The sequence below is a fragment of the Phyllostomus hastatus genome, unplaced genomic scaffold, assembly GCF_019186645.2.
Source record: "Phyllostomus hastatus isolate PE091 unplaced genomic scaffold, TTU_PhHast_1.1 phas_scaffold_129, whole genome shotgun sequence".
In the NCBI taxonomy this organism is placed as follows: domain Eukaryota; kingdom Metazoa; phylum Chordata; class Mammalia; order Chiroptera; family Phyllostomidae; genus Phyllostomus; species Phyllostomus hastatus.
In genome coordinates, this window is record NW_025334009.1 from 30657751 (window position 1) to 30678473 (window position 20723).

Below are 20723 nucleotides of genomic sequence, written 5' to 3' on the forward strand. Positions count from 1 at the left end.
CCTTTAGGGAGAGGAGCTCAGTGGGAACTCTGCTCCCCCTTTTCTTCACCTGAAGATAAACTTCTCTTTAGGGGTCAGCTCTGACACCCAGTCTCCTTGGCGGAAAGTGTGTGGCAGGCCCACTGGACAAATAGCAGCGAGTCCTGCTGTGTTTCGCTGCACTTACTGGGTGCCATTTTGGAGTAGTTTCTGAGAAGTTCCAAAATTCATCGCAATAACTTGTTTGAGCTCTGCTTTGTGGAGAAATTCACCCCCTATCATACCCCAGGTGGTCATTTAGCTCACCTGTGACATGCCCAAGGGCAGCCTGGAGGAAGAGTCAGCCAGCTTGGAGGGCGGAGTTCACTGTTTTTGGCCAGAGTTGCTGTCCTCCGCCTGGCTTTGGGCAGGTTCGGGGTTGGTGAGTCTGGGTCTATTTGGAATACAGGCCAAGCAGGTTACATCACAAAGAAGACAGAGTTCCCTTCGGAGATTTTACAGGTCCTCAGACTTAGCCCTTCTCAGAAATGAGTCAAAAATGGCAAAGATGGCTCTCTCCAGGCAGCCTTCTGGAGACGCCCCCCTCAGCCCTACTCTCAGGTGACCAGAGTGGGGGCACAACAGCCACAGAGACTTCAAATGCACTGGGCCAGAGGGGCAAAAACACATCAAGAAGTCTGCTTTCCCAGAGCAGCACTGAACAGTATTAGCAACCGAGGATCTGAGAACATGCCTCTTTAAGGTAGTGGTTCTGCAGACAGCCCTCCCCTAGCACACACAGAGTCTCCTTTTGCTCTTCCCATAGATTCAACCCAGATGTGTGCGCTAAACACCGGGCCAACTGGCTAAAACATTTTCAGAAGTACACATGGTGCCCCGAGTCTATGAACCAACCACACATCAGCACTGCCCACGGTTGCCAACAGCACCCCGTCCTTCCTTCCGATGACCTCTTGCTCTGCCAATCACTGGGCGGACCACAGAGAACACAAGGCTGCCTGTGGCAGGTGCCCTTTGCCCACTTCAAGGTTTTTCAGGGAGGGGAAGGGAGAAGCAGGAGCCATTGCAACGGGCCTGCTGCCGGGCTCCCTGCAGTCCACAAGGCCGTAATGTCAGCTAAGGGCCATGGCGGATGTGCCCCTCTGGCCACGGGGGAGTGACAGAGTCAGAGCTGCCTCCTCAGAGGCTTTGTTCAATCAGTGTTTGATTTGACCAGGCAGGACCTGTTTGGTGGGGCCTGGTTGGTCTGGGCCAGGTGGCCCCGGACTGGAGCCTAATTAAGTTGCCCAGTTAATGTTTTAGTTTACTGGGCTGGGGGGTGGGAGGAAGGCAGAGGTGATGGACAGTTCAAAGAGGACAGGACTGAGGAGGTGTGTGGAAAAGGTTCTCTGTAAGTTTACAAATATACAAAAACAAAAAAGCACATCTTTCAAATAAAAATGACTACGTTTTTTTTTATCTGGCAAAAAGTTGTATACACATGATTTAAATTTTTTTTAAATTTTAACAGTTTTTGGCAATCTTAATAAAGTACAATATATTACAACCAAACCAAAAAATAGTTGTTTAAGTAACAGCTGTTAAGAGTGACGTGATCCCTGGTGCCCAGCCTCCCTCCCCACCCCACCCTACTCCTACAGACAGAGAGAAAAGAACAATCCTCCCATCTCGATAAGCTCATTTCCCACCCCCCTTTAGGAAGCTAACCAATAGGAAGCAACACAACAAGCGAGTAGTGTCGGAGGAAGCCTGTGGGGTCAGGCTGCATTAGCAGGAGCAGCCGCCCTCGCTGGCTGGGGGCTCTTGGGGTTTGTCCAGCTTGATGTCGATCACTGCAGGGGGCTGGGCTAAGGAAGACCACTTGCACGTAGAAGCTGCCTCCCTGCCTCATGCCCCTCCCTGTGCACCCCTCGGTTGCCCTGCACAGCCCTTCTGTTCCTCCACAAACACCCAGACTCTGGCCTGGGAGGCAGGATTTAGGGTCCCCTCCTACACCCCCTCGCCCCTTTCTCGGAAACTCTCCTGTTGACCAAGCCCTCCACACTGGCTCCCAGCTCAGGCCCCAGCCCCACCCTGAAGTGCACTGTAGGTGGAGAGCCTGAAGGCCTGGCATTAATCCCAAGTCTCAAAGCACAGGCTACATGGGCCTCGCCCTACTTTGTTGCAGCTGCACAGACCCCTCAAGCTCTAGTCAGTGCAGTCACTTAGACTCTGAGGATGCCACTGTGAGAAGCCCTGGGGAAGGGCTGCAGCACAGCCTCCTCTCTAGCCTTTCCATTGGTGCCCAGAGGACAGTGGGCTGGAGAAGCACCAATCAGAACCACCAAAGGGGTGGGTTCAAAATGCACAGACAGGCTGTTCCCTCTGCTGTCAGCAGGCTGAACACTATCATGCCAGGCCCATCACAGCTGAGGACCAGGTCCTCCACCATGCACAGAATGACTCCTGGGTGGGGGAGACTGCACTGGGCTCAGGGAGAGGTACAAGAAGGCCTGCTATGGGAGCTGTTGCTGGTATCCTAGGGACATTTTTGTGGCCCCTATTTGAGACTATGGGAGAGATTCTTTTGGCTTTAAGTACAGTCAGCCCTGCACAGCTACGGGTTCTGCATCCATGGATTCAACCAATCATGGACCAAAAACAGTTGGACTTGACTTGGGGTGGTGAATACACAATAATGGTATACAAATGATGTATTATAGAATCAGGCACCTGAAGCCTATATAATTTTATTAACCAATGTCACCCCAATATGTTCCATTTTAAAAATATTTGGAAAAAAGTGTTATGCTATTGCTGATGTGTAGTTAAGCCTACAATGGTTGCATCTGTACTGAGCGTGTACATTATTTTCTGTCATTGTTCCCTAAACAATACAGTTAACAACTACCTACACAGCACTTACACTGTGTTAGATGTCATAAGTAATCCAGAGATGATTTAAAGTTTATAGGAGGAGGGGCACAGGTTATATGCAAACGCTACACCATTTTACTTCAGGGACTTGAGCATCCGTAGAGTTTGGTATCCTGGGGGATCTAGAACCAACCCCTGCAGACACAAAGGGACAACTGCACCACAAAAAGCCACGCCCCTCCCAGAGACCACATTCTCCCTCCTTGCCACCCTTTGGCCATTCAGTCATGGCATTGATTTTGAGTTTGACTTTACCTCTTCCTTTCCTTGTTTTCCTGCTTCATTTTCCCTGGGCCCTCATTTTCTCATGTGTGCATGTACACATATGACACACATTTTTATCTTGTTTTTTGTGTGTGCACATGCACATAAACACATTTTTCATAACATGGCAGAGTGTAAATAGGCAATAAACAAATGTCTTCTTTCTAACAGGGCAAATCAGACTACCTCTTTGAACCCCCCTTTTAGCTTCTGGGTGTTGCCTGCGGTTTGGGGTGGGCCATATGAGTGGTGTGCTGACCCTGTCCCACGAGTGGTGGGGCCCTCCAAGGCTCTCCAGGGCGGGGCTGAGGGCGCAGACAGGCCATGGAGGCAGCAGGTGCTGGGGAAGCTGTTGTATACGGGAGGCTGAGCCATAGTGAAATCCTATCTGAGTGCAGAGAAGGAAACCTTCCCTGCAGCGGGGAGTCTCCTTGTACCCGTGAGTACAGACCAGTGTTCACGGTAGCTAAGGGCAGCGTCCCTCTCTCTCACTCCTTGCCCACACCATCACTCTGTACACATCCCTCCAGTACCCCGACCCCCATCTGGGAGGTAAAAGCTTAGGTAGTTCAAGCTGGACGGGTCTTACAGACCTTGGGGTTCAGGCTCACCCCTGTACAGCATCCTGACACCACACTTCCCTGCTGGGAAGCCTGGGCTGGAGGTGAGGCCTGGGTTTGTCTGCTGCTCTGGAATACTGAGAGTGAATAACTAGGCTAAAAGGCTTTGCCAGCACATCTTTCACTCACTCATCAAAGGAAAAGGATACTCCCTTCTTTGCTTTTCTCCTGCACATTCTCCATTCCAGGAAGAGCCGACGCCACACGTCGGAAGAGCTGGAGAAAGGGGGAGATGCGGTGTGAGTATCCCCTGCCCATGGTTCCCCTCCTGCTCCCACTGTGTCTGCATCCTCTTGCTTCTACTTGTCTACTTGGGCTTCACTATCCTGCCTGTCCCACTGGCTGTGTCCTGGAGGGAAGGGCTGCATCGACTTCCCTGTCGCCCACTCCCAGCACCTCTCACAGTGTTGGGCCTTGACAGGCCTCTCAGCCAGCAGGCTGGCCGGGGACGCACCAGGCGCTGAGCATGGGTGGTGTCACTGAAAGGGACCTACCCCAGTGCAGATAATGATCTGGACCCCAGACCAGCCCTTAGGAGGACTTCTGTCCCCGCTGCCCACATAGAGACCAGGTGTGGGGAACCAACTTCCCACCTGCCCTCGAGACAAAGACCCTCTCCTCAGGGAGTCCTGCAAGTTCATGGGCATTGAGGCAGCTAGGCGCTGGGAGCCAGGGCCACATAGTCACAGCAGAGAGAGACTTTTCTGAGAGTAAGCCCAAGTACCAGGCACTGAAGACTCTGAACACGGTGCCTTCTCCTCATAAACACCAACTGCAGGAACTCAGTGGGCTCTGGGCTTGTAACTTCTCTGCGTGAGCTCTCTGAGGACAGGGTAAGTCTTCTTCGTGGTCTCAGCTGGAGCCCAGACTTATCGGAGCACCCAGGCCGAGCTAGGGCCCTACAGGAGCACCCAGTGCCAAAGGCAATGAGGGCCTGGGTGGTAAAGTCACTGGTCTGCCTGGCAGGGTGTGGGACTCTGTGGCTAGGCTGCAGAAAGGGCTCCAGAGTGGGGTGGGCAGAACTGGGTGAGGGTGCAGAGGGCCTGGGTCACTCCTCCTGAGCTTTTCCCTTCATGGCCTTGTCCCTGGCAGCCTTGCTCTGCCTGTCAGAAATGTCAAAATGGCCACAGATTCCACCAGTGGCCAACCTGACAGCTAGTAGACGGCAGGTCCTGGGGGTCACTCGTGGGTCTCTGAGAGCAGGTACGATCACGGTTAGAGTCCAGGAGTCTGCACTGGGTGGAGGCTCCTCTGAACCACTCAGGGTTTCAACTGACCCCACTGAACGCCCACTCAGACCATTATGTGGCTTCCAGAGCATTCTAGGAAGGGTGGCATCAGCATCTCCCTAACCCTGACTGCTGGCACTGTGGCTACCTGCCCTCTGCTTCCCCACCCCCCATAACTTTCCATCCGGGTGCAAACAGCAGTGGCCCAGTGCCTTGTATGCCTGTGAGGACAGGCAGCTCCCTCCTCCAGGACATGCCATGGCAGCCCCAGCCCTACACCGAAGGAGGCTGGGAAGGAGGTGGGAGTGAATGGAGCCATGCTGCAGTCACTCCAGCTGGGGGGACACTGAGTGCTGGAGCTCTGGGGCTGCCACACTGTCTCTTTCCACTTCTCTGCCGTCTTCCCCACCTCCGCCTGGCACTGTCCACAGGAGGTGAATCTCCACTGCACCCAGGCCAGGTGCTGCCTGGACAGCTTGTCTAGTGTTCCTGGGCACCAATGGGCATGGCCGAGCAGAAGTGACACCCCAGCCAAGCCATGCTCCTCACTCAGCGTCCCCTCCCCATGCCCCAGGGACCCCTCCTGCCGCACCTTTCCTCACGCTGTCCCCCTTGCCTGTGATGCCTGCCCTCCTCATCACCTCTCCAAGTCCTCTCCTTCTCAAAGGCTGGGGGCTCCTAACCTTTTGTGGCCCCTCTGGTAATCTGGTGACACCTACACATGCCTTCTAAGTGTGTGACATCAATTACACAGCGGCATGAAGGAAACCATTTAGTATTAAAACCTTTAAGATATAAACTGGTGATGGAGCATGAACCTGTGAAACAGCAAGAGCTGGCAGTGTGTTTAATAACCACTGTGATGCTGAAGTAGTGATGGGTGTCAAGTTCAAGACACCGCAGCTCTGCAAGGTGATAAGAACACAGCTGCGATCTCTACGTGATAAAGCCACAGGAGCTGCTGCTGTGGCAGCCTTGCCGCCTCCATTCATCTCTGAAGGCAACAACACTCAAGAGCAGTCAGACCTAAGTGCCGATAAAGCTGTAGTTTTTCCAGCCCAAGACTGCAGACCTGCTGGATTGCATCCATGGACTCCTTGGGGTCTGTGGACCCTCTATGCTTCTTAGATAATTCTGGTTGCCCAGGCCTGTCCCCTCCTGGGAGCTCCAGTGCACCATGGCTGGGTGCCTATCTCCAAGCCTGCCTGGCCCTCCAACCCCTCAGCACTTTCCAAGTACAAGTCATGAACCCCTGTACCTCCATCCTTAGTCAAGTGAGATGCCAGGGGAACAAATGCTTCTTTCTTTCAGCCACCTGGAAGCTGGGGACTGGACACTCACAGAACGCTACAGGGGCCATGTGGCTGGCTGCTATAGGGTGCCTAATGATGACACCCTTTGGACACCCACCAAGGGCCAACGTTCCTTCCTTCTCGCATGCATGCGTTACCAACTCTGGAGGTGAGCTTGCTCCTCACTAGATGGGGCAATGGGCACTCTGGTTGGCTGCCCCAATCCAGTCACTAGCCCAGTGGGGAGGCAGGGTGGAGGCTGGGGCTGACCATGCTGGAAGCTGTGTGTGGGCCCCGTGGCCAAGCTGGGCCAGAGGTCAGCACCAGGTGTGTCCTACCTGCTTCACGTTGTAGCCGGTCTTTGCGCTGGTCTCGATGAACATGACGCTCAGTTCTTTGGCGCGCTGCTCCCCCTCCTCGATGGTTATCTGCCTGCAGGTGGGGGGAGGGGGGCACCAGTTCAGCAGAGAAGCAGCCCCTGGGCGAGGTGGAGATGAGGGGGCCCGCCCCGCAGGGCTGGAGAGCCCACCAGGATAAAGGGGACACAGGGCACAGCAGGACACAGCAGCCCCTCCTCTGCTCCTTCTGTAGCATCTTCCAGTGTGGGCCTGTGGCTGCTGGGTGGGGCTGTCCCTCACGTGCCCTCCCCCGGCAGTCACCACTGCCAGGGACGACACCTGTAAAGTGCTTCAAGCCACGTACTGCCTCTCTGGGTGGTGTCGTCAGTCCCATTTTCCAAATGAGAACACTGAGGTTAAAAGTGACTGCCCCAAGGTCACCTACATAGAGAAGGAGCTAGGCTTTGAGCCCCATTTTCTTCACTTCAAGAAGAGGATTCTAATAAAGTAGGCTCTCACTCAGGTTACTCCTTAAATGGTCAGAGGATGTTTCAGGAAGCCCACAGTCAATGGCCTATTGCTCCATCTAACCAAGTTAGGTCCCCAGAGACAAAGTGGACAAAGGCATGTAAGTGGCACCGAGTCAGCCCTGTGCCCTGGAGCAGCCTCTTCAGAGAGTGTCACACCCAGACACAATGCCAGATCAGGAATTCTCAGGTTGACACATGGGACCGGGACCTTCACACCCCCACCCACGCTGGTGTGCGCATCTCATGGGGGCAGACAGCCGAAGCCCAAGCAGAGGTCGGTAGGAGCCCAAGGGACTGCTGTGCCTGCAGCTGCATTGTTGGGTGTGGCCAGGCCCCGGACCACACACTGCTGGGCTGGCCCAGGTGCACGGGGCTCCATACAGACCACACGTGGGGGTACGTCCCTCCCCCTGCCAGCAGTGCAAGGTGGGGCCTCAGGGGTCTGCCACAGGCTTTCAGAGCCTCCAGCAACCTGATGGGACCTTTCCCAGAGGCATGGGACAGGTGAGACAGAGGGGTTGCTCACTGCCCGTGCACCCCAGAACTCCTTGTCCAGGAGGAGATGCAAAGGCATGTGGGGGGGGTGCCCAGTGTGCCGGCCTCTGCACCCACCTCTTGTCGGCCAGGTCCGTCTTGTTGCCCACCAGCATGATGATAACATCGCTGCCCCTCTCCGTCCTGACATCGTCGATCCACTTGGAGGTCTGCTGGAAGGAGTTGAGGTCTGGAGGTGGAAAGTGGGGGTAGCACTGGGAGTGAGAACCAGCTCCCGGTGGGAGAGGACAGAGGTGGGAAGGGAGAGGAGGGGGCATGCAGCCTCAGACACCCGGGAGGGGCTGGAGCATGGGCCAGACAGCCCAGTGGGTCTGTGCCTTCCACAGGGCGCCCAGGTGTGTTTGGGGAGCAACTGCCCCAGGGCATGGGGAGCCGCTTGCATTGCTGAGCCACCCTCTGGGGATGGGGGAGAAGTCACCCATCTGGAAGGTCACAGTGTTATGATTTGCTGTGTGGACTAGTGGCTTTAGAGACCCATCTGAGAGTCAGATGTGATGCTGGGGGCTCAGGGCAGAATGAAAAATGGCGCCCTGGACTTGGCTGTGTTTGGAAACTGTGGGAGGAGGTGGGGGCACAGCAGCCCCTAGGGGAGGAGGGCCCTACAGAGCCAGCTGTCAGTGAGGGAAACTCTGAGTGCTTGGGAAAGGCCAGAGGGTTTTCCAAAAAGAACCCTTGGGTTTCCAAGTAAGAGGAGGGGGAAGGCAGCCCCAGGGGCAGACAGAAGCCAGGAGAGGCAAGGCCACTTTAGAGCAGCTCTCTCCCCAGTCAGAAGATGTGAATGACCTTGAAGAGGAGCATCGACCTATCATCATAGGGTGATGGCCCCAGCTCAGCAGCCCCTACACCCAGGGGAAGGGAGGCGGCCTGTTTCCACAGCCTGAGCGCTCTTCTGCTCTGTGTCAGGCCGCATGACCCCAGCTCCCACCTGCGTGTGGTCAGACAGGCAGGAAGCCTGCGGTCAGGGAGAGGGTAGAATGAAGGGGTGGGGAGGGCCAGGGGCAGTAGGCTGGGGCAGTGCCCTTGGTGTCCTCCCACCACGGGCATGACCACAGCCCAAGGGCTTACCAGCTGTGTTCCATTACACCTGCCTGGGCAGTGGGGCCCTGCTCCAGGGCCTGCCCCCTGGTCTCCCCCCCCTCCATTGCCCCATGAGCCTCCCTCAGGGCTGTGCAGTCGCTCTCAAGGATGGCTGCTTTGGCTGGAAGAGCCACAGTGTGTGAGAAGTGAAGCCACCAGAGCTCGCTCAGACCTACTCAGCCTCCCCTCCCAGGCAGCCCCGTGAGGAGCATGGATGCCAGCTGACAAACCTGCAGCCAGTGGGCCCAGCTGACCCAGGGGCCAGTGTCTTCTCCCACCTCAACACCAAATGCACACAGAAGATGCTCTGTAGGGCCTTTCTGGCAGCCAGGGCCAGGGAGGGCGCAGAGGGGCTGACAGCAGGGCCAGCCCCGAGAGCATCTCTGCACACCTCCACACGCAGGTCCCCGCTCCGAGCAGGGCCAGCCTGTGCACCCACGACTGTTGCAGGAGGGAGGGGGAGGGGGACGACATGCTAGTGTTCCAAGGCAACTCACCCCCGACCCCCAAGCAGCCACCTTCCTACACTCAGAGGATAAGTGTGTGTGTGTGTGTGTACACACAGAGGCTTCAGCCTGGCTGGGGCTCCCCTCAGGCCCTGGAGCCCCTGGGAGCCACCCTCCCCGGCACCCAGGACCACGCTCACTTGTGATGTCGTACACCACGACGGCCACCGTGGAGTCCCGGATGTAGCTGGGGATCAGGCTGCGGAACCTCTCCTGGCCCGCCGTGTCCCAGAGCTGCAGTCGCACCTGTCGCAGGGAGGGCGAGGGGGTCAGGGGGGGCACTGAGGTCCTCGTGGTGGCTGTGGGGAGTGGGGGAGGCCTTGGTGCAGGGATGCTGGCACCGCCAGCTTTGCAGCGGGCACAAGCCCTCAGTGGTGCCCAGCTGAAGGTCCGGGAGCTAAGCCCGAAAGAGCCCTCCCTGTCCTGCCCTCCCAGTTCTAAAGTCAGGTGCTCACCGTACGGTCTTCCAAGTACATGGTTTTTGACAAGAAGTCAATTCCAATGGTTGCCTGTTAGAAAAAAAAACACAGAAAAGGTCAAAACAGAAAGGTCTCAGGCAAAAGGGCAAAAGCTCAGCGATCCAGGCAGTGACAGCCAGAAAAATGTGGGACACCCACGCCAGGTGCGGGGTGGGTTGCTGTCCCTGGTCCCCACGCTCTCAACAGCGAACCCTCTCAGAGGAAGTGAGTTGGAGCTAAATCGGGACGAGGACAGGTTTTCAGGGAGCGACATAAAAGGGAAGGAGATGAGAGAGTGGGGAGAAAAGGCTTCCCCAGGAACAAGGGCAGAAGGGCCAGCTTTGGAAGAACGAACATCATCTCAGGACATGAGATGACTAAGGGAAAAACCCAGACAGACTTACCTTCAAGTTTAAATATAGTAAGTAACCCATCCCCCAAAATTAGCTGCCCATAATTTAATTGCCTATTAAAATAAAACTCAACACCCTTCAGAGGAAGGTAAGAGAATCCAAGAATCGCTACAATGTATTTTATTCACAACATCCCCTACACAACAGAAAAGGATCACACATGTAAAGAAGCAGGAAACTCAAGCCATAATCAAGGGAACAACTCAACAGAATGACCCAGATACTGGGTTAGCCAAGAAGACTTTAAAATAACTGATATACATGTTGGAATATAAAGGAAAAGATGAATATGGTAGGTGAATTTCAAGTGATACAAGAAAATGCTAAAAGAAAAATTAGAAGTTTTAATACTTCTAATGGTACTAGACCTAAAATAAAAACACACTGGGTTTAAATAGTTGCAACTAGGACACTGCAGAGGAAAGGTCAGTGACCTTGAAGAGAGGCCAAAAGAGGCTGTGCAGACTGCAGCACGGAGGGGGAAAAGATGCAGTAAAAATGAACACAGGGTCAGGCACTGCAGGGATAACACCAAGAGACCTGATATGCATGCAACTGTGTGCAATTAGGCTCTCACAAAAAGAACAGAAACAAAATCAGCAAAAAAAATTTTTTGAAAAAAGAATGGTCAGAGATTTTCCCAATTTAATCAGAAACACCCACCCATAGTTCCGAGTAGCGCAGTGAACCTAAAACAGGACACATACAAAGAAAACCACACCGAAGCTTGTCATAGTTAAATTACTAAAAAACGACAGAGACAAAGGCTTGCTAGCCGCCAGAAACAGACAACACAGGACACATGGGAAATAATGACAAGAATGGCAGTTGACTTCTCATCAGAACAACGTAGGAAAGAACAAATCTTGAAAGTTCCAAAAGAAACAGCCACCATCATGTCAACCTGGAATTCTGTAGCCAGAGAAATGTTCCTTCAACCACAGAGGCAGAACAAAAACAGTTTCTGCTCAGGGAAAGCCGTGATAGTGGGCAGCCAGTGGGCCCTTGAGACAGGACATGCTCTAGGCTGAAGAAAAACTTTACAGATGGAAGTTTGAATATTTAAAGAAGGAATGTAAGAGCACCAGAAATGGTAACTGTATGGATAGATACAAAACCACGTGACTTGTCCCTGATCCCCACCTGCTCTGATCCGTTATCAGCAATAGCTCCTAACATCCTCCCCTCTGCTTTGCCCCTGCTACATCCTCAGCACAAACCACTCTCAGAAGATGACCCACAAGCCTACTTTGGGACAGGAGGTGCAAACCACTCCAATTCCTTGGTTTTATGCTCTAATATAACAACAACGATGACCACTGCAACAATGACCCAACATCTCAGCTATTGTGCTGAGTGCTTTCCATGCATTATTTAATCCCGAGAACCTATGTTTTGGGTTGTATTCATTAGTATTCATATGTCACTGGTAAGAAAACAGAGTACAAGAGATGCTAAGTTCCTTGTCTAGTGTCAACAGCTGGGAGTGGAAGAGCCAGGATTTAAAAGGTATTTGCGAGAGTTGTCTACACACACCCAGCCTCATCGCCACACCTGGCCGGGCTCTGGGCATTTGTTCCTTCTCCTGTTCAAAGCCAGCCTCCCCTTGGGGTCCTCCTGGCCCTGGTCCTCTTTCCCTGGGTGCTCTCTCAGCCACCTCTGTTCCTTTCTGCCTTCCATCCCTCATTCTCTACTGATTCTTTCCTTTTGTTTAAAAAAAAATCAAAATTCTCACATCCTTAAAAAAAAACAAACTCCTTCCTGTTACTGAGTGGCTCTCTAGCTCACTGCCAATCTCCCAACTCTCTCCAAATGGTATGCTGCTCGGAAAAGGGCCCTAAATCCACAGTCTCCACCTCCTCCCTTTCCACCGATTGCTGAAGTTGGGCAGCCTGGTTTCTACCTCCTGCCCATTGAAGCTGCTCGTGCCATGGTTGCCAGAGGGTATTTCACCTGCAAATTGTAAGGACACTGTAGACCAGACTCTGCTTCATGCACTTGAGCCTGCTGACCAACCCTCCTTGGCATTCTTCCTTTGCTTTTCATGACACTACTTGTTTCTGGCTTCCCTGCCTCGCAAACCGTTGTTTCATACTGGTCCCTTGTAGGATCCTCTTTCTTTCTCTGTCCCTAAAATGTTAATGTTCCCTACTGTTTCGTGTCACGGGACCACATTTACTCTCACACCTTCAAATAGGACATGCAGATGGCTTCCCAATGTACACCCAGGCCTCCCTCAGTCCTGAGCCCCAGATCCAGGTATCCAGCTGCTTTCTAGACATCTCCCCAAACATATACATCCCACACAGAGCCCATTTTCTCCCTCCAAACTTGCTTCTTCCTGTTTTCCCATCTCTATGCGTGTTCGTCCACCACCCTCGGTGCCCAAGGCTCTGGGAGCCCTCCCATGTTCCTCCTCTTTACTCACTCTCTCATCCACTCCTCACGTCAAAGGAATCACTGAGCTGATTCCTTTTCACCTGCCCACTTTTCTCCACCCCCAGCACTACTGCCACAGTTCAGACCTCCCACCTCCTTTACCTGAATAACCCAAACAGTCTCCTCACTGGCCTCTCTGCCCTCAGGCTCTCCCTTTAGAGTTGATCTTTCATACAGCACCAGGGTTATCTTTCTAAGACATTTATTTGAACCTGGCACTCCTGCCCGCCCCTAGAAAACAGCCCAAACACCTCCTGTGTTTGGAGGTGACCTCCAAAGCTGCTCGGGGCCTGCCCCTCACTTCCTATGCCTCCTTCCCCTCTTGCCCAGCTTGCACTACATTAGTAATCATACTCTGGCCAGGAATCCACTCATGTAAGCCACCCTGTGTTTCTGTGCCTCTTGCCACGCTGTTCCCTCCCCTGGAATGCTTTCACATGGTCAGTGCCTATGCAGAGTTCAAGGTTCTGCTCCTCCGCAAGTAATCTTCTGAGCTCTCAGGTTGGCTTCAGGGCCCCTTATTGAACAGTTTAACCACTAACCTGCAAAGATCCCTCCCACAGCCAGTGATTCCCAATATGCAGTGCGAAGACCAGTTGCTTCAGGATCACAGCAGGATCCGTAAAATGCAAGTTCCTGCCACCCAGGTGGACAGAAGCACCATCTCTGGGGTGTTGGTCTGGGAATCAGAATCCCAGACAAGCCCAGAGATAACAACCACTGCCTGGCCTTTGTGCTTGAGCTGCAATCAGTCTGGGAAGGCTCTGGCACCCAGGAGGAAGGGCGGGTGCCCTGCTCCGGGTGACAGAGGGAGATGCTCATGCATGCAGAAGATGCTATTCATGGGTGAAGAAATCAAGGCTCACACAGGACCAAAGTCCCACAAGTGGTGGTGGCAGAGGCAGGGTATGGTCCACGTCTCCCTGGTTACACAGACCCTGCTTGTGATTCTAGCTTCCTAGAATCCTTTCACTTCTAAAGCTGTCACCATGGTCTGAAGCTGTCACTGAGTTTGCAGGGAGGTCACATCCTGTCTGGCTCCCTATTGCCAGAATCTGATGATCATTAGCCATGATAACTCAGCAGAGTCCACTTGAGAGGAAATTCATTTGCATGTTAACAACAACAACAACAAGAAAAATCAGCCCTCTAAGAAACAGAACAGAACAGAAACAAGAAATTTTATGATGGCCTTGGCTGGGCCTTGGTTACCAGAAAACGTCTAGCTCCTTGGCATCATCTCTATTTCCAGACACGAGGCACAAGCAGATGGTCCCCCAGGACTGCCGACTGCTGGCAGGAGCCCGCTTCTCCCAGACAGGCCACGTCTGCAGGGAGAAAGAAGGTGGCCGTACCCTGGGCAGCTCCTTTCTGGCCAACAGTAATTAACACTCATTCGTTTACTCATTCTCAAATGCTTACTACACATTAGATACAGAGCAGAACAAGCCCTGGCCCTGTCCATAAGGAGCTGATCCTCCCCTGGAAATGCCCTTCCTCATGGTTAATATCATTCAGAATTCAAGATCCAGCCTTGAACTTCCAACCTGTGGAGGAGCTAAGATTAGCACACAGACCTGTGGACCATGACAGATGGAAATGACTAGTACAGCTCAGGCTCTAGGAGGAGCAGGACCTTGCTTCTGCTTGATTTCTTTTTTTTAAATAATACATTTTATTGATTATGCTATTACAGTTGTCCCATTTCCCCCCTTCACTCCCCTCCACCCTGTACACCCTCTCCCATCCACATTCCCCCCCTTTAGTTCATGTCCATGTGTCATAAGTTCTTTAGCTTCTACATTTCCCCTACTATTCTTGCCCTCCCCCTGTCTATTTTCTACCTATTGTCCATGCTACTTATTCTCCATACCTTTTCCCCCTCTCTCCTCCTCCCCCTCCCCTGTTGCTAACCCTCCATGTGATCTCCATTTCTGTGGTTCTGTTCCTGTTCTAGTTGTTTGCTTAGTTTCTTTTGGTTTTGTTTTAGGTGTGGTTGTTAATAATTGTGAGTTTGCTATCATTTTACTACACATGTTTTTTTTTATCTTCTTTTTCTTAGATAAGTCCCTTTAACATTTCATAAAATAAGGGCTTGGTGGTAAGGAACTTCAGCTTTTTCTTGTCTGGGAAGCTCTTTATCCGTGCTTCTAAGTGATAGCTTTGCTGGGTACAGTAATCTTGGTTGTAGGTCTTTGCTTTTCATCACTTTGGACATTTCTTGCCAATGCCTTCTAGCCTGCAAAGTTTCTTTGAGAAATCAGCTTACAGTCTTATGGAAACTCCCTTGTAGGTAACTAACTGCTTTTCTCTTGCTGCTTTTAAGATTCTTTCTCTGTATTTAATCTTTGGCATTTTAATTGTGATGTGTCTTGGTGTGGGCCTCTTTGGGTTCATCTTGTTTGGGACTCTCTGTGCTTCCTGGACTTATTCGTCTATTTCCTTACCCAAGTTAGGAAAGTTTTTTGTCATTATTTTTTTCAAATAGATTTCCAACTTCTTGCTTTCTCTTATCCTTCTGGCACCCCCATGATACAAATGTTGGTAACACCTGAAGTTGTCCCAGAGGCTCCTTACATTATCCTCATTTTTTTGGATTCTTTTTTCTTCTTGCAGTTCTTACATTGTTTTGGGGGGTTTATTTGCTTTTTTGCTTCTTATATTCCAAATCATTGATTTGATTCTTGGCTTCATCCACTGCACTGCTGATTCCCTATAAATTGTTCTTTATTTCAATTAGTGTATCCTTTGTTTCTGATTGAATCTTTTTGTTGCTGTTGAGGTTCTCACTAAATTCATTCAGCATCCTCATAACCAGTGTTTTGAATTCTGCATCTAAAGGATGGCTTCTCTCCATTTTGTTTGGTTCTTTTTCTGGAGTTTTGTTTTGTACTTTCATTTGGGCCATGTTTTTTACCACCTTATTTTGACAGCCTCCTTGTGTTTGTTTCTATGTATTAGGTTAGAGCTATGTCTTCCAGGCTTGGTAGAATGGCATAATGTAGTATGTGTCCTATAGGGTACAGTGGCACAGCCTCCCCTACTACCCAAGCTGGGTACTCAAGGTACACCCACTGTGTGGGCTGTGTACACCCTCCTGTTGTAGTCGAGCCTTGATTGCTGTTGGTACATCCAAGATCACCCATCACCCATCTGTCCAGGGTCACACGGCATAAGCTTCAAAGCGATCTACAGATGGTTGCTACTTGTGCTGGGCTTGACAGTGCCCAGGTGTTTCCAAGCTGTGATTCAAGGCCTAGGGCAACTTAGCAAGAGGTATGGGGCTTGCTTAAGCCAGTTGCTGCTTGTTTGAGAGAATTTAGGAAAATCTGAAACATGGGCCAAGACAAACCACTCATATGGAAAAGCCACTGGAAACAGCGTGGGTGGGCCAGAAAATTGGGTCGGGTAGAGCCTCAGGGAATCACCAGGGTGGGACAAATAGTGTGAGCCAGGTTCATAGAATCTCAGATATGGTGCCTACCTGCCTTCTGGCTCTTGGCTCTGTGTGGGGAAAGCTCAGAAAAGGAACAATGGCCTCTGCCAGCACTTCTATCTGGGAGAAAGCTACCCCCCAGCTCTCGCCCTGATGCCAGACAATTCAGTTCCTCCCCTATGTCTCTGGTGCCTTTCAATCTGCTTCCCCTGTGTTGGAGCTGAGAGGAATTGAATCTGAGTAAGTCTGTGCATGGTCCCTTTAAAAGGACCTGCCTGGGAATCAGGAAGTTTCTGTCTTCCACCACTTCAATCCCTGCTGGTTTTAACAGCCAGAAGTTAAGGGGATTTGTCTTTCTGGCACTGGAACCTTGATCTGGGGGACCTGGTGTGGGGCTTGGACCCCTTGCTCCTGAGATACTCCTCGCCATTTATATCTGTTGCACATGGGTGTGGAACCAGCCCACTCCAAGTCTCAGTCCATCCTACCAGTCTTGATGTGGTTTCTTCTTTAATTCCATAGTTTTAGGACTTTCATTCAGCTTGATTTTGGACAGTTTCTGAATGATGGTTATTCTATAGTTCAGCTGTAATTTTGATGAGGTTGTGCAAGGAGGCAAGCATGGTGTTTACTGATGCCACCATCTTGACCGGAAGTGTGCTTATAATTCTTATTAGCATCCTAGTGTTCCCAGAGCTTCAGGAAAGACTGACTCTCAAAGATGTGAGTTCTAGAGGAGACACTCCACTTCTAGCTTGCCTTGCAGTCTCAACTGACGCATTCATTCTTTGTACTTCATTTCCACTTATTAAATAAGGAGTAAGTTGTTCTTGCTGGTAACCATGCCACAGGGATGTAAAGAGGATCAAAACAACATGAGCAGCAGGCTTGACTATGGGGCCTCTCCTGCTATTGTGCAATCCCCACGGTCCTCCCCTGCCCCCCTCAGCTGTGCTTCATGAGCCCCTATATTGCCTGATGCCCCTCTGAGGAGGCTGGCCTGCACCCTGCTGTGATTAGATTGCCCAAAACCTGACAATGCTAACTTATTCCTTTAATATCATTTTGCTTGCAAACGTACTACTAATGGAAAATGGCAGGTACTTCATTTTATACAAAACATGAGGAACTCGGCAAGCACAGATTTCATAGCCACAGCCACATTTATCTTCTGAAGGTGGCATTAAATGGTGTCAACAGGGGCTCAGACACATAGTGCAGACTAGTACATTACATGCTTCCCTTTGCACAAAAGCTTTCATTGGCCTAGTGGATCCCCAAGGAAAGATGTTCCCTGAGGCACTTGTTGAAATCTTCTTTGTTATGTGCGTTTATTATGAAATATATTTTGTATCCACATTCTGACAAGACACAGTAATAAAGTCTGCAGTGGAAATTTGCATGGTGATTTGCATAAATTGACTCAAGACTCTCTTCTCAGGAAATCATTAAAAGGAGTGTATGTGTGTCTTGTTTTAGTCTTGGCCAGGCCTTGGTCCACGGCTGGGGAAGCTTCCTTAAGCAGCAGAAAGCAGCTGGGCCTGACAGGCCCTTGACAAAGAAGTTGATGTTTGTGTTCCACACCACCAACCATTAGATGAAAGTAGCAGGGTAAAGTCATGAAAATTAGCATGCAGATGAAGTTGGCAAAACTTAAGGATTCAGACTGGCAAGTACTGCTGGGGGTGGAGACAGTGGCCTCTGGAAACATGACGGGCAGGGGCTGTCCTCACCAGCAGCTAGGTGCTCTGGGGGAGGAGGCATGAGCTCCTGAGGCCACGGTGAAGGTACCCAGGCTCTTTCAGATACCTTCAGTCCCGGTGGCCACTTTCCTCTTAGTGGAGGTGGCTTATGCTAATCAACCCCCAATTAAATACTTAGTGATTGCCCTTTTATTTCCTGACTGTGGTCTGAAACATCAACCAAACAATATACACCTTCCAACTTTAAATAAGGGGTTAAATATCATCAAAATCCCTTCAAAGGCCACAGATACCCCTGGGTGTGTGGCCTGAAACTCCAAGAGAGGTCTCCTGTAGGGTCACATATGGATCCAAGTATACAAGACTTGTCCTTAACAAATAGAGCAAAGATTCTCCAGGTGGTGGTCTTTTAAGGTTGTCTAAGAGCTCCCTAAGTATAACCTACAAAGTAAATGAGGAAGGATTACTAAAATGTGGGGCAGAGAATTGCATCATGGGTCCATTTAACTTATGAAATGTAGCAGGTGCTACTGGGGGACTCACTCATTATCCAACTCACTCATCCATTGGCAACCTCTTACTCCCTCCCTTATTTAGAGACTATAAAGACCATAAAAGCAAACTTCTGCTTTCCCAGCCTCTTTAGAGGCTAAGGATGATGGTGTGACTAAGTCCTGGCCAATAAGACATAAACCACTGCTGGAGGGAGAGGGTATTCTAGGGAAGCTCTTGCTTTCTTTTTCTGCCTGGGATGCAGAGGTGACATCTGCAGCAGCGACAGCCAGCCTGCATGGAGACGAGAACCCACACCGCAGAAGGCAGAACAGAATGAGAGCAAGGGCCTGGCGTCTGATGGCATCACTGCACAGTTGTGCCACCTCGGGTCTCACCGTGACTTCTTGCACCTGGGGAACCAAAACCTTCCTTTGTTTAAGCCACCACTAGTCAGCTTTCTGTACTAGGTGACCATACTCCTAACTTGTATATATTCATCAAAAGAGAGGGAGAGGAAGGCAGAGGGGAGGAGGGAGGAAAGGATGTCAGAGCAAAGGCAGGTCTGCCCTCTGTCCTGGACCAGGTAAATGCTTTACAGGGAGCACTTGGATGACTGGCAGGGCCCTAGTGCAGGGCTCCCCAACCGCAGGCCAGGCAGTGGCCTGTTAGGAACCTGGCTGCACAGCAGGAGGTGAGTGACGAGCCAATAGGCAAAGCTTCTGGCAACATTACTGCTTGAGCTCCGCCTCCTGTCTCCCCTACCCCCTTCTGTGAAAACACTGTCTTCCACAGAACCAGTTCCTGGGGCCAAAAAGGCTGGGGACTGCTGCCCTAGTGGGTCTCTGAGGGCAGAGTCATGCCGCCAAGCTGACCAGCACTCAGGCACATTTCTCCTCTGGACTCTGTGCACTGACCCATTGTCTCTGGTCTAACTGCATCTCCTCTTTAAGGAGAAGCACCAGGCAGCTCCCCACACCCATCAGAGGGACCCCTCTCCCCTGGTTGTCTCCTCACTGCTGTGGGCTCTGTGAAGGCTCACTCATTTCCTTGCACTGGCCCACCAACAAAAAGGCGCTCAGTATCTTATTTCCCAAAGCCCCATGCCTCTCCTATTCCCTGGCTTCAGCAGGGGAGAGGACCAGAGACCAGCGTGCATGAGTGTGTGGGTGTGTATTCAAGGAGGATGTTCAGGCTTGACCCATACCCAGGCCCTTTTTCCTCACTGAACCCCTCTTCAAGCCCACCAGCAAAGGCAACGTGGGGCATTTCAGGTGTGAGGCTTGGCTCCCCAAGCCTGGCAACCCCCGGACTGTGTGCCTGAGTCTGGCTGGACAACTATCGGTAGAACCTGCTGCCCTGAAAAGAGTTCAGAGCATCAAACCCCACACAGGATAAAGCACTGCTCTCTGCATACCATGACTCCTCACAAATGCCCCTCCCTGAGCACCTGGGATGTGTTGCTGTGGCCCAGCTGGAGCCCAGCTCCTCTGTAAGGCCAACCCCACAATGTAGGGCTGAATCGTTGGGGTGGAGACAGATACTGCTCTGGGGGCTGGAGGGTAGAGGGATGGGCTGCAGAGTTGATGACCAGGCCTCAGTAAACCTATTTATTCTATTAAATCAACTTACAATGTTACAGAAAAAAACATCTGATCATTTTTAAAAACCTTGTGAGAGCCCTGGCCGGGGTGGCTCAGTGGGTTGGAGCATCATCCCATACACCAAAAGGCTGAGGATTCGATTCCCAGTCAGGGTACATGCCTAGGTTGCAGGTTCGATCCCCAGTTTCTCTCTCACATTGATGTTTTTCTTTCTCTTTCTCTTTCCCCTCCTTCTTCTCTAAGATCAATAAACATTTTAAAACAAACAAACAAAAAACCTTGTAGAACAAACAAAATGACATACTGCGGAGATGTGGTCCTGTAGAAACGGCTTCCTCAGAGGGGCCTGGAAGCCTGCAGGGGTCCATGCTGGGAGGTGAGGTGGGAGCAGGCCACTGTGAGGCCTGGCCAGAGAGTGTGGTCCCCCATGGGATCAGACTGGGAGGTGCTAGGGCCCAGGAAGGGGTTGAAGAGTGTCCCCCCAAATTCTGTCCACCTAGCACCTCAGAATGTGACATTTTTGGAAAAAGGATCTTTGTGGATGTAATTAGTTAAGGATCTTATGATGAAAAACCATCCTGGATTCAGGATGGACCCCTAAGTCCGGTGCTTGGTGTCCTTGGAGTAGAGGACACAGAGACACGAAGAGAAGGCCACGTGAAGACAGAGGCAGGAGGCAGAGCTCTGCAGCCCCCAGAAGCTGGGAGCGGCAAGGAAAGACTCTCCCCGAGCGCCTTTGGAGGGAAGGTAGCTCTGATGCTCTTGACTCCAACTTCCGGTCTCTAGAATTGTGAGAGAGTAATATCTGTTGTTTTAAGCCACTCGGTTTGTGGTAATTTCTACGGCAGCCCCAGGAAACTAACAGAGACCCA

The 20723-nt window shown here is 51.4% G+C and overlaps 1 protein-coding gene across 1 annotated transcript in view; it reads right to left on the reverse strand.

The window, feature by feature from the left end:
• Nucleotides 1-1286: 1286 nt before the first annotated feature.
• RAB6B (RAB6B, member RAS oncogene family) overlaps nt 1287-20723 on the reverse strand; it is a 49807-nt gene continuing 30370 nt past the window's right edge. The window contains exons 3-8 of the mRNA XM_045857223.1: nt 9762-9815; nt 9447-9552; nt 7781-7892; nt 6639-6732; nt 3929-3995; nt 1287-1811 (exon numbers count right to left, since the gene is read on the reverse strand). Coding sequence (XP_045713179.1) covers nt 1747-1811; nt 3929-3995; nt 6639-6732; nt 7781-7892; nt 9447-9552; nt 9762-9815 — 498 coding nt within the window. The 3' untranslated portion in view covers nt 1287-1746. The remainder of the gene's footprint in view (nt 1812-3928; nt 3996-6638; nt 6733-7780; nt 7893-9446; nt 9553-9761; nt 9816-20723) is intronic.